We start from the raw sequence: 12,572 nt of genomic DNA on the forward strand, positions 1-12,572 counted from the left end.
GCTGCAACACAGAACTACTTGCATGCCAAACAGCACAAGCAACATGCATTAGGCAGAGCTAAGTGATCCCACAACCAACAGATTGGATCTAAGCTCTACAGTCCAGCCACATCTAGTTGTGACTGGTATTGGACAATTAAACAACTAACTGGATGAAGAGGCTCAACAAATATCCCATCCTCAATAAAAGGAGCCTAGCATATCAGTGCAAAAGACAAGCCTGAAGCATTTGCAACCATCTTTAGCCAGAAGTACTGAGTGAATGATCTATCCCAACCTTGTCCTGAGATCCCCAGCATCACAAATGGCCAGTCCTCAACCAATTTGAGTCACTCCACAGGAGTCAGGAAATGACTGAAGGCACTGGATACTGCAAAGGCTGTGAGCCCTGACAACACTGGCATCTATTCAACAATGTGGAAAATTGTCCAACTATGCTCTGCACACACAAAGCAGCACAAATTCAACCTAGCCAATTACTACCCCATCAGTCTACTCTCGATCATCAGCAAAGTGATGGAAGGGGTCATCAACAGTGGTATCAAGCAGCATTACAACCTTGGACAAAAGAACTGAACTCCAGAGGTGAGGGGAGAGTGACAGCCCTTGATATCAAGGCAGCAGTTCACTGAGTGTGGCATCAAGGAGCTCTAGCAAAACTGGGAATTGGAAAAACTCTCCACTGATTGGAATCATACTTAGCACAAAGGAAGAAGGTTGTGCTTGATGGTGGTCAATCATCTCAGTCGTCGAACATAACTGCAAGAGTTTCTAGTGTCCTCTGTTCAACCATCTTCAGCTGCTTCATCAATGACTTTCCCTCTATCATGATAAAGGTCAGAAGTGGGAATGTTTGCTGACTTCACAATGTTCAGTACCATTTGTGACAACTCAGATACTGAAGCAGTCAGTGTTCATATGCCACAAGACATGGACAACATTCAGGCCAAGGGCAGCTGATGTATGTGGACACCACCAATTGCAGTTCCCTTCCAAGCCTCACACCATCCTGACTTGGAACTATATTGCCATTCCTTCACTGTCACTGGGTCCAAATCCTGAAACTCCCTTTGTAGCTGCCATTGTCTTCTACAGTCCCCACTGCTTAAAACATCGGTGCCCAAAACAGGCAGTTTCTTACATTGGATAAAAAGTAATGACCATTATCTATTTATAGTAATGTCAATTTAGAAGTTGCCACTTGTAGGGTCTTAAGTGCTTTGTCTATTTTGGACAGATTGTCCAAAGCAAAGACCTTCTCCTTTTCAGTGTTACCTTTGAAATTGAAGTGTTTACCAGTGAAATTATGCTTTCAACCCATCATAAGCGAAACTAATTAAATCACTTGGACCTTACTAACAGTAATGATTAAACATGTGTATAGTCTTCCAAACATGAGCCCATCTGCTCTCCAGGTATTGGCAGACCTGTTTTTTCCCCAGTATTTTTGTTTTTATTGATTCATCTATCTTTAACAGATCCTGTAGTGTGAATTTTAATCGTCTTCTCTCTGGCAGCTGTAATTTGAAAGATTTTTAATGCCACCCCATCAACTAGCCATTCAATTTTTTTTGAATATTGCGATTTAGAGGCTGTATCAAAGTTTCCTGAGTGACTCTTACTATTGCTAATATTTTTAAGTATTTTTGTTGTTGAGGTACATTGTGGTTTCACCTTTTATTTGCATTAAGGCTCTTCTTCCAAATTGAATAGGGCAGGAGTAAGTCCAGGGATGGGAGTGCTAAATGGGATTGGTTCTTCCACTAGTTACCAGAGAGGTGGGGGCATGTGCACTGCAATCATGATCAACTTCTTTCTCCAACTAGATCAACCCATAATGACCTGAGTGAAAATTGTACATTCCAAATAGTAGGTCAGATCTCTCTCTGCCAGTATTCATGTCTGGCGATAGTCCGGATAACATTGCTATAAAATAATTGTGTTGAGATTTTCCATGCTGTACCTTTGGGGTTCTACATCATGTATATCTTATTTCCATTTGAAGAAAACCTTACAAGATAGCTTTCGTGTGAAATTGAATTTGTTTCATAAAATAAGTATATTACTATGTAAATTAGAATTTTCAATGTTTTTGAACTTTAGATGAACCCATCTTGGAAGAGCCCAGTCGCCTACAGGAATCTATGTTGGAGAGCAGTAGAACCACACTGGATGAGTCAATTATGCCCCCACCACAGAGAATGGTTAAGCGTAAATCAAAGGAAATGGAATCAGAGCCCACACAACCTGTGAGTATAATTTTTTTCATTCTCTTTAAGAATTCATTTTATATATCATCAGTATTTTATTGCAAAATTTTAAATAAAATCATAAGGTGGTGAATTAAGTTGCAAACTATTGATTGGCATAAAGTCAAACACCACGAGAAATACTTAGATACTATTTATGTCACTCTTCATAATGAATTTTATTGTCTCTTATCTTAATAGCCACTTGCTTCGTAATTTATAAATTACAGGTGTTCAGCAAGAACATCCCTAACCCCCGGTGAAACAGTAATGATAAACAACAGAAGTATCTTTACTCCAGGCAAAAAAGCAGTGATGGAGTGATCTATTTGATACTGCTATTGGAAAGCTGCATTCTTTCTCATTCTTAAGCTTGATCCTGGTGCTTCAATTCAGCAAAATTTAAGGTTTTTTTTCCCCTCACGGGGCAAAAGACTATTTCCCCTCCATATAGTAACTTATTTTAGTCTCTGCTGTTTGATTCATTCCTGCTCTGTAGCTCTGTCAGTCATGTGTATCTCATTTTTTAACTGTTTATGCTCCTTCTGCAGCAAGACGAGCAACAGCAGCCACAGCAGCAAGAACAGGAACTGCAGATTCCGCCAGTAGAGCTTCCTCCAGAGGAGCAACTGCACATTACTGACCTTGTCCCAGAACTTGCTGTTCTGCCAGAGAAGAAAGAAAAAGATGAAGAGGAGGAAGAGGAGGTGAGGGCACAGCTACTTTTGTAAATACTTTTTTTGCTAATTTATCTGTATCAAGTGACTTCCAATAAATTAGGACTTCTATGAAAATCATTTTTAGCAGAGTTTGTATGATTCTTTATCCTATTATTTGTCTTCCCTTGTTCTTCCTGAGGCTATTGATTCACGTTGGGTTATAAACCAATGAGTGCCCAGCCTTCTGATGCTGTACACAATTGGCTGCTCATGTGTGAGCCATGATGGTGAGCACCTGTAAGCTATTCAAAACTAGGTCATTAGAGATAATGCCTGTCCTTTCTGCACAAACTGTCTCCACTTGCTTCATATGAAAGTCAGGTGTCAATCAGATACTTCTACTTTGATGGCTTCACCAGTTTTAGGTAAATGGATAAGCCTTACAGATGAAGAAGGTCCCAGGTTTGATTCCCATTCTCTTGAGCTTGTTGGTCTTGCCAGAAGTAGAAATATGGCCATTATAATTAATCCTAGCATTCTTATATCAGTGATGGGTCATTTGTCTGGAGTTCCCATCACTTATCTTTTATCCAGCACACAGACATCAAATGAGAGAGGATTCCATTCAATTGTACTGCCCTGTTTGTCAAATTAGTAATGGTTGCTTAGGCGAGACACTGGAGGGTGCACAGGAACTGCCCCAGTGACAATTGTATAGGTCAGTACTACACCAGATTATTACCCATGGAGTCATTGCAATATAGCAAGAGTTCTATTTGACGCGTTTTTGTTGTTTCTTTATTCTGAAATATTAAAATTCCTATTTAAGCTTTCAAAATAGTTTAATTTCACAAACTTCGGTTAATTCTTTTATACACTAAGATCACATTTCTCATTGTATAATGAAAAATAATAGTATTTGATCAACAAAGTGAGATTCGTTATTTTGGTCAACTTTACTTAACAATGAAAAACGGGCTCTGGAAAGCTTCTCACTTGTTGCCTAGTCAGGGCCACCAAAGCTCATTTGTAGACTTACCTGGTGCCAAATGGGAAAAATCCCAGTGATGGGAAAAGCAGCTATGAGAGAGAAGGAACAGTAGCAATGATAGAAAATTAACCATGCAAATTTTAAGTGTTGTTTGCTAAATTGGCTTTTTCTTCAAAATATATTTACAGTCCTATTTCATTTATTTCATAATGGGTATATTTGAAAATTTGGGACAACTGATGGACGTCCTAATATTTTTATTACACTGTAATTTATACATAGTCCATTGGATGGAATGCATGTTATTGATGTTTCCTCTTCCATACTTAGTGTGGTTTTACTATGTATCAATATATTTTGCTTTTGTTTTTGAGGAGGAGGAAACAGTAGGGGGTGACCAGGATCAGGAAGAGAGACGGTGGAACAAGAGAACTCAGCAAATGCTTCATGGTCTACAGGTAAGATAATTCAAATATTGTATATATCTGAAGATTTGTGCAACTGAATTACATCAAATTCTACAGAATATCATTCCATGAAGGGTTTTTAATTTTATTGTGAGTAAGCTTAAAATGAATGTTTGCAGATGATTGTTTAGACCACTTTCTTCGAAGAAATGTACAGATTGATTAATGTGGTTCTAATTCTGGCCACAAATTGGAGTTTTGAGCTAAATTTTCGGTTACCAAAAAAAAGTCAAGAATACTGCCATATAAAGACAATTTCCTTGTATTCTGCTAAATTGGGTTGACTTCAGATCACCTGGAGCAACATTGCAGTTAGCTGCGTTTTTATTATTGGATAACATCTTTGAACGTGAAATTTACTTAACCTTTTTTGTTATATCTCAAAAATGCTACTTACCATGTTCTCAGTTAATTAGTAGTTGCAGATATATCAATTGTTTGCAAATTAGAATAGTTCTTTTTAAGCACAAAGTACAAAATTACAAAAATTTTACGGAAATTTGAAAGCTAGATTCGTTGGAAGCAAATTAGGATACGTTGGGATGGGGATTTCAAACACATCATCTGTAGCTTTGGCAGAATTACTAGAAGTTGATTCTGACCCCCCCCCCCCCCCCCCCCCCCCCCCCGCCCAACACACAAAAGAAAAATTATCATTAATGGTGTTTAAGCATATTACCAAGACTTCTGCGGTCTTCAGTTCTTCTGGTGAGTACCCGGTGATTGGGATGCGTCTGTGGAAATCCATCCCAGAAATCCTGATAGCCACAATGGGCAGTAAGAAGAGAATGATTCCTTTCAGAGACAAAACTGAAGGTAACTCTGCAATTGACTCTTCATAAAATTGGGGCCTGGAATGCTTTTTAGGTTTTGCTACGTACTCCATTGAAGTACTCCATGTATGTACTCTATGTACTCCATTTACTACCATAAATTTTAAATTTTTGTAATGATACCTAACCCTATACTGCCAAGTCTTTTATTTTTGGGTAAACGGCTTTTTGATATAGTGCTCTGAATAAATTGGACAAAGTAATTGTTGTGTTTTTGTTAGGGCGAAACTTTCTATGATTGACTTTTTAAACAAAAAATATTGATTATAGAAATGTCGCACAAAAAAAACCCTTCAAACTAAACCAATCCAAATGAAAAGCAACATTACGAAGCTAAGACTAGATACTTCGATAATCAGTTGTGAGCTTTGGTAGAGGCTTCAGTGCTGACCAGCCAAAGGTAAAAGTCCACTGTTGTCTGTCCTCTTTAAAAATGAATTGAAACTCTGATTAAGCAACTGCATTATTGAAAGTTAAGTCTGGGAGTATACCTTGTTCAACTTAAATTTTGAAAATTCTACCAACTTTGTTTTGACCTTTTTCGAAAGAAAAGCTACTTTCTCTTATGATCTACTTAGGATGTCGAGACCAATTGCAGAATTCAGATTGGGGAAATTGATAATTGGATTGAGGGGAGAGGAGGAGAAGAACATCAGAAATAGGAGCAGAAGTAGGCCATTTGAGCTTGCTTCAAAGCAGCTTCGAGCTTGGTTTATAATTCAATAACATCATAGTTGACCTGATCATGGCCTCTCCGATTCCCTGTCTGCCCCCATAGACTTTGACTCCCTTGTAGATCAAAAATCTGTGTAACTCAGCCTTGAATTCAATGACCCATCATCTGTTGCACTCTGGGAAAGAGAATTCCAAAGATTAATGATCCACTGAGAAGAAATTTCTCCTCACCTCTGTCTTAATGGGAGACCTCTAATTCTGAAACTGTCCCAAGATCAAGATTCCTCAAAGAGGAGAAACACCCCGATATTTACCTGATCAAGCCCCTTTAGAAACTTTTATTTTTCAGTCAGATCACTTTTCATTTTTCTAAACGCCAGTAAGTAAAGGGCCAACCTTTCTCAATAAGACAACCCTTTCATCCCAGGAATCAACCTAGTGAACTGTACACAATACTCTAGGTGTGGTCTCATCAGCGACCTGTGCAGTTGTAGCAAGACTTCACCGCTTTTATGCTCTGTCCCTCTTGCAATAAAGGACAACAATCCATTTGCCTTCTTAATTACTTGTACTTACATCGTAACTTTTTCAGATCCATACCAGGACATCTGGATCCCTCTGCACAGCAGCATTCTGTAGTTTCTCTCCATTTAAATGATATCCTGCTTTTACTTAACCTATCTGTATCCCGTTGCAGATTATTTCTGTCCTCCTCACAACTTGCATTCTTACTATCTTTGTATCATCAGCAAATTTGTCTACAATGCACTCTGTCCCTTTGTCCAAGTCCTTAAATAGATTGTAAAGATTTGAGGCCCCAGCAGTCTGTGCCCATATGCAGCAAGTACTGGACAACATTCAGATTTGGGCTGATAAGTGGTAAGTAACATTCACAGCACACAAGTACCAGGCAATGACCATCTCCAACAAGGGAGAATCTAACCATCTCCCCATGACATTCAGTGGCATTACCATCGCTGAATCCCTCACTATCAACATCCTGCGGGTTACCATTGATCAGAAACTGAATTGGACTAGCCATATAAATACTGTGACTACAAGAGCAGGTCAGAGGCTGGGAATTCTGTGACTGATCATTCACCTCCTGACTCCCCAAAACCTGTCCACCATCTACAAGGCACATGTCAGAAGTGCGATGGAATAATCTGCACTTGGCTGAATGAGTGCAGGTCCAACAACACCCCAGAAGCTCGACACTGTCCAGATCAAAGCAGCCTGCTTGATTGGCACCCCATCTACCACCTTAAACACCACACCCTCCACCACCAATGTATAGTGGCAGTACCATCTACAAGATGACCTGCAGCAACTTGCCAATGCTCTTTTGACAGCACTTTCTAAACCTGCAACCTCTACCACCTAGAAGGACAAAGGCAGCAGATGCATGGAACACCACCACCTGCAATTTCCCTTCCAAGCTACTTGCCACCCTGATTTGGAACTGTATTGCTGTTCCTCCACTGGCTCAAAATCCTGGAACTCTCTTCATAACAGCAATGTGGATGTACACAACCAGATGGACTGCAGCATTTCAAGAAGGCAGCTCAGTACCACCTTCTCCAGGGCAATTAGGGATGGGCAACACACCCACATCCCATGAAAGAATTAAAAAAAAAACTTGCTCAAAATCTCTGCCATTTCCTTGTTTCCCTTTGTTAATTCCCAGTCCCATCTTTGAAGGGACCAATGTTCACTTCTATCTACTCTGTTCCATTTTATATAGTTGTAGAAGCTCTGTCTGCATGTATTTCTATTTCTTGCAAGATTACTGTCATTTCCAATTTCTCCCGTAATTGCTGGTGCATTCTTGTTTGTATGCCCTGTCCTTTGCAATCACACTGGTTATCATTACTGATATTGCTACCCTTCGCACTGTTACCTTCTCCTTTCACATTAACTTTAAAAGTCTCTTCCCCAATCCCCCACCACTGCCTCTCCTAACTATTTATCTTGAAGCCCTCTCTGCAGCCTTAGTTATTAAATTTACCAGGGCATTGGTAGTACCTTTGGTCAAATGAAGGCTGTCCCAGTGGAACAGCTTCCTCTTTCCCCGGTACTGGTCCCAGAGTCCTATGAATTGAAACCCATTTCTCCCACACCAATGTCTGAGCCATGCATTCAACTCTGATCTTATTTACCCTATGCCAGTTTGCTAATGGCTTGGGTAGTAATCCAGAGATTATCTTTGTGGCTCTGCTTTCCAGTTGCTCATGTCTTGACAATTTAAACTATTTCCCCCAGTTTAAAGAAAGAAAAAAATGTAAAACTCACCAACCCAATTACCTGCCTGCTCACCTAATTATCACCCTGAGCCTTCAGATCTTGGTCTGTCTCACCCCTTTCTCAGACCACTTGTCTTCTAAAAGACCAGAATAACACCTCTTCTATCACTGCATAGAATTCCCATATTCTTATCAAATTCCCGAGTCAAGTACTCTGTTGAAGGTGTACTCTGTTGAAGGTGTACTTTGTCGACCTGTCATCAATGCATTTGCAAAAGCATCCTGCTTTTGGTAACTAATTTAACTGACCATTTAATTAGCTATGCAGCTGCCACTAGCAGGCAGCTTGTTTAGCACTGACTAAAACTGAGAGAAACTGCACATTAAGGTTAAAGTTAAGTTAAATGCTAACTGCAAAATTTCACTAGATTTTAAAACACCTGGGCTTGAATCTTCTGGTCGGCATGCGGGGGCGGGCCCTGCACACCAACACGTAAAATGACGTGCAGTGACATCAGGCATGCGTCCCGACGTCATCCCGCGTCATTCCGATCTTCAGGTCGGCAGGCGCACACTGAAGTCGGCTGCACGCCTGCCGAGCTGTCGAAGGCCATTTATCAACTAATTGAGTTGATTGTCTGGGCTGCCCGTCCAACCTTAAGGTTGGCAGGCAGGCAAAGAGCCCAGGCGGCCTTCGCATTTCTCATGAAACCTTATCCACGGGAGGTTTCATGAAGGCTTTATAAATTAAATAAAATTTTTTATCGAAATACATAAACATGTCCCAGCTCATGTGATACTCTCTGAATATTCTTTTTTTCAATCTCTCACAATCTGATTAATCTCCTTGAGGTGGTTCTGTGCCTCAGGGAGATTTCTGTGCTCTTTCACACGCATGTGCAAAAGAGCGCAGGCCCTGACTCTCCCCGCCCACGCAGGTTGCGCTGAGCGCTTCTGGGTGCACGTCTCGCTGGGCGGGCCTTAATTGGCCCACTCACGTAAAATAGCGCGCAGTCAATCATGGGTGGCGATTGGCTGTGCGCCCGCCCATGACCGCTCTCGTCCAGGTCGCAGGGAGAAAATTCTCCCCCTGGAATTCCATCTCACCAAATTCCTGTTATAAGTATTCTGTCGAAGCTGTACTCCATTGAACTGGCCTCTGAGCTATTACTCAAATATGGGAAAAGGGAGAGGGCAATGGGTTGCCATGGGGGTGGTGTTGCTGGTAAATTTTCCCAGCAGGGAGAGGGCAGTCTGCATATAGTTTCAGGAGGTGTGTGTGTGTCTGGTACTCTCTAGTTGGAGAGGATGCAAATGCTTAGCAAATTTTTAGAATTGTGGGGTTGGTGTCGGAAGGCATGTGTGAAATTTGTAAGGGTTGGTTTTCTTTTCATTTTGGGAAGACAGTGGTTTGCAAATTAAATCAAGCAACTTATGTTTACAGATATTTAGGCTTCTGACTTCACTTCAACACATTATGTTTAGAAATTTTGTTTTGACCAGATGCTACAATCATCTCATGCTCCTGGTGTGGAACAGCATGCACACTAAAATAAAGAACTTGGCAGCCCTCCCACCCAATCTCAGCGACCACCTGATTTTTTTCAATATGTGTGTGTATATATAATTATCCACTGAAAGACTACCCCCACTACCTGAATCTTTTGTACAAGCAGTTCCAGCAATGTCACAAAGCATTCTGGGCCACCTTCATAGACAGTAATAAGGTTATGATTTTGGATTAGCTTGTAAGATGACCAAGAACAGCACAACCCTAGTGTCCACACTTCTGCCTCCCCAGCTAAACATATTGGTTTTATTAAAACCTGAGGTTATGGAGCAGCTGACTGGTTAGCCTGGAACTGCAGCTACCATTTTGTTTGTGAATTCGCAAGAGTTTGCTTTCAATTGGTAGCAACTCTAGAGTTGCCTAGCAGGGAGGTTTCTGTGGTCTCCATGTGGATAATAACAGGTGTAAAATTATTCTGGTGCATTTTTTCTTAAACGAAGTATTTTGAACAAAAATGAAATTCCTCCATAAACTTAACAAATCCCTCTCCTTTTAAAATCTCCTTAAAACCTAGCTGTTTGATCAGGCTTTTGATAACCCCTCCTTGTTTCTCCTTTGGTTCGGAGTCCACTTTTCCTCACTTCTGAGAAACACCTTTGGGGTATTTTTCCACTTGCACTATCTAAATTCAAGCGGGGTTCTTGACTCACCTCCCCTTAGTTTTTTTAAAGCACGTGTCTGTATTAAAATTACATTGATTTTCATGCATTACAAATGACCCTTTATGTAGTCTTAAATACACAAACATTCACTTTGGTTTTAGAGCATGCCTTTATCATTTTTATTTTATTTTTTCAGAGAGCTTTGGCTAAAACGGGAGCAGAATCTATTAGTCTGTCGGATTTATGTCGGAAAAACAACCGGAAACAAGCAGCTGCAAAGTTCTACAGTTTCTTGGTACTTAAAAAGCAACAGGCAATTGAGCTTACGCAGACTGAGCCTTACAGCGACATTATTGCAACCCCAGGACCAAGGTTCAACATTGTCTGATCTGGTTCGTCTTGAATGGCTAGTGTGTATTCACTAGATATGTATTGCCCCATATGGGGAATTGAGACCATTACAATACTTTAATAAATTGGTTTTAATGTATATTGAGTTAAAAGATTATTTTGGACAGAGAAACTCTTCAATTTTTCGGGATTAGGTCTGTTATTCCAGTGTTTATGGTGAATACAAGTAACTCACTCCTTGACAGGTTTTATACTGAATCATGTTTGGAGAAATGTGTAATATTTCAGGTATATTATAAATACATTTCTGTGCAGACATAATTATGGCTTTGTTGATTGCATTATTCAGAAATGTCACTTGTGTAACACCACTGCTGCTGGTAGACTGTCTCAATAAGATGTCGGTTGATGAAGTTCATATATCTGCAACACAGTAGTAGAGAAGTTGATATTCAACACTTGCACTTAATTTTTAGATTGTGTGCTGGTTCCTCTACATTGACATATTTTTGGAACAGTCTACCAGTATGCCCACTGTCCACTGGAATTACAAACTATTAAAATGCAACCAAGGATATATGAAATATTAATTTTGAAAACATACTCATAATTTTAGGATGCTTTATCAGTCTGGAGTGTTACAATGCTGTTTTATTTTAAACATAATGTGCCTGTAAGCCTATATTCCTTCCCCTTTTTGTATAAAATGTGTAGATAATTTTTAATGAATGTTTAATTATGGAAAAGGTGAAAGCTTTCCTTTTAAGCAGCATTTTGCTTATGCTACTGAGTCTCTAGTTTGTTGCTTAATTAGGTCATTAAATGTTGAACAGTGATGGTTCATGCAGTTATACATAACTTTTCTAATAAAATACTCGTTACAGTATTGATTATTTTTGTTTCTTGAAGCAAGTTTTTAGCTCGTATTCTGACTCATTCTCATATCATGGTATCTTAGCTCATTGTTTTCTTTTAAACAATTTTACCTTGAAAATATTGCGCATGAATCATTCTTCATAGGATATGATCATTTTTGGCCTAACTTATTGGGAAATGGAGTTTCCATTAATGATTTGAGCAAAGTCCTACAATGGTCCAAGCCTGGAAACTTGAAAAGGGATGAGGAATTTATTTCAAGTATGTGTAGCTGAAGAAAACATGGAAGGCAGGGTAGAAATGAGCTATTTTTGATTCCTGCCAACTTTTCCAGTAATGTTATACTGGCTGCAGAGTTCAATAGTAAAAACCATGTTAAAAGCAATTTTAAGCAATAAGGGGAAGTGATGGCATAGTGGTATTGTTGCTGGATTAGTAATCCAGGTTAATGCTCTGGGGACCCGAGTTCATAGAATTAACAGTCTAATGATGACCATGAAACCATTGTTGTAAAAACACATCTGGTTCACTAATATCCTTGTAAACTTCCCCTTAACCCAAAAGGATTGAGCCAGTTTCTGCAGTTGAGCTCACATATGACAGAAGAACATTGCACTGCAGGAGAAACCTTTACAACGGTGGTAGTATCTGAGACAGATGTAGCTCTCATCTGCACGAAAAAGCATTAAAGCAATTTGAGAAGGAAATACATTTGGGTATTCTAGTACATAGATCTTTAAAGGTTCATGGGTAAAGTTGTGGAGCAATAGGTACAACAAATAACCTGGGATGTATTTAAAGGACAATTGACAAAAAGACAAGCATACTATTTTGTCCATATACAATACCTTGGTCAGTTAGAATGCTGTGTCCAGTTTTGGCCTTGCATGGTTGGTGATACTGAGGCTTTGATAAGGATGCTGAAGAGGACCACCAACTGCATGCTCAGTCCAAAGCATCTTCGTTATTATGATGAGCTAAAAGAACTGGTACTCTACATTTTGGAGAGGAATGGACTTAGGGGTGATCTGTTAGAGGTATATAAGACGAAGGAAA

The 12,572-nt window shown here is 39.7% G+C and overlaps 1 protein-coding gene across 4 annotated transcripts in view; it reads left to right on the plus strand.

The window, feature by feature from the left end:
• rad21b (RAD21 cohesin complex component b) overlaps window positions 1-11,526 on the plus strand; it is a 55,297-nt gene extending 43,771 nt beyond the window's left edge. For all 4 annotated transcript variants that reach the window (XM_041188962.1, XM_041188963.1, XM_041188961.1 and 1 more), the window contains 4 exons: window positions 2,104-2,249; window positions 2,801-2,956; window positions 4,274-4,357; window positions 10,486-11,526. In XM_041188962.1, coding sequence (XP_041044896.1) covers window positions 2,104-2,249; window positions 2,801-2,956; window positions 4,274-4,357; window positions 10,486-10,677 — 578 coding nt within the window. In that variant the 3' untranslated portion in view covers window positions 10,678-11,526. The remainder of the gene's footprint in view (window positions 1-2,103; window positions 2,250-2,800; window positions 2,957-4,273; window positions 4,358-10,485) is intronic.
• Window positions 11,527-12,572: the final 1,046 nt, after the last annotated feature.

This window comes from Carcharodon carcharias, chromosome 6 (genome assembly GCF_017639515.1).
Source record: "Carcharodon carcharias isolate sCarCar2 chromosome 6, sCarCar2.pri, whole genome shotgun sequence".
In the NCBI taxonomy this organism is placed as follows: Eukaryota; Metazoa; Chordata; class Chondrichthyes; order Lamniformes; family Lamnidae; genus Carcharodon; species Carcharodon carcharias.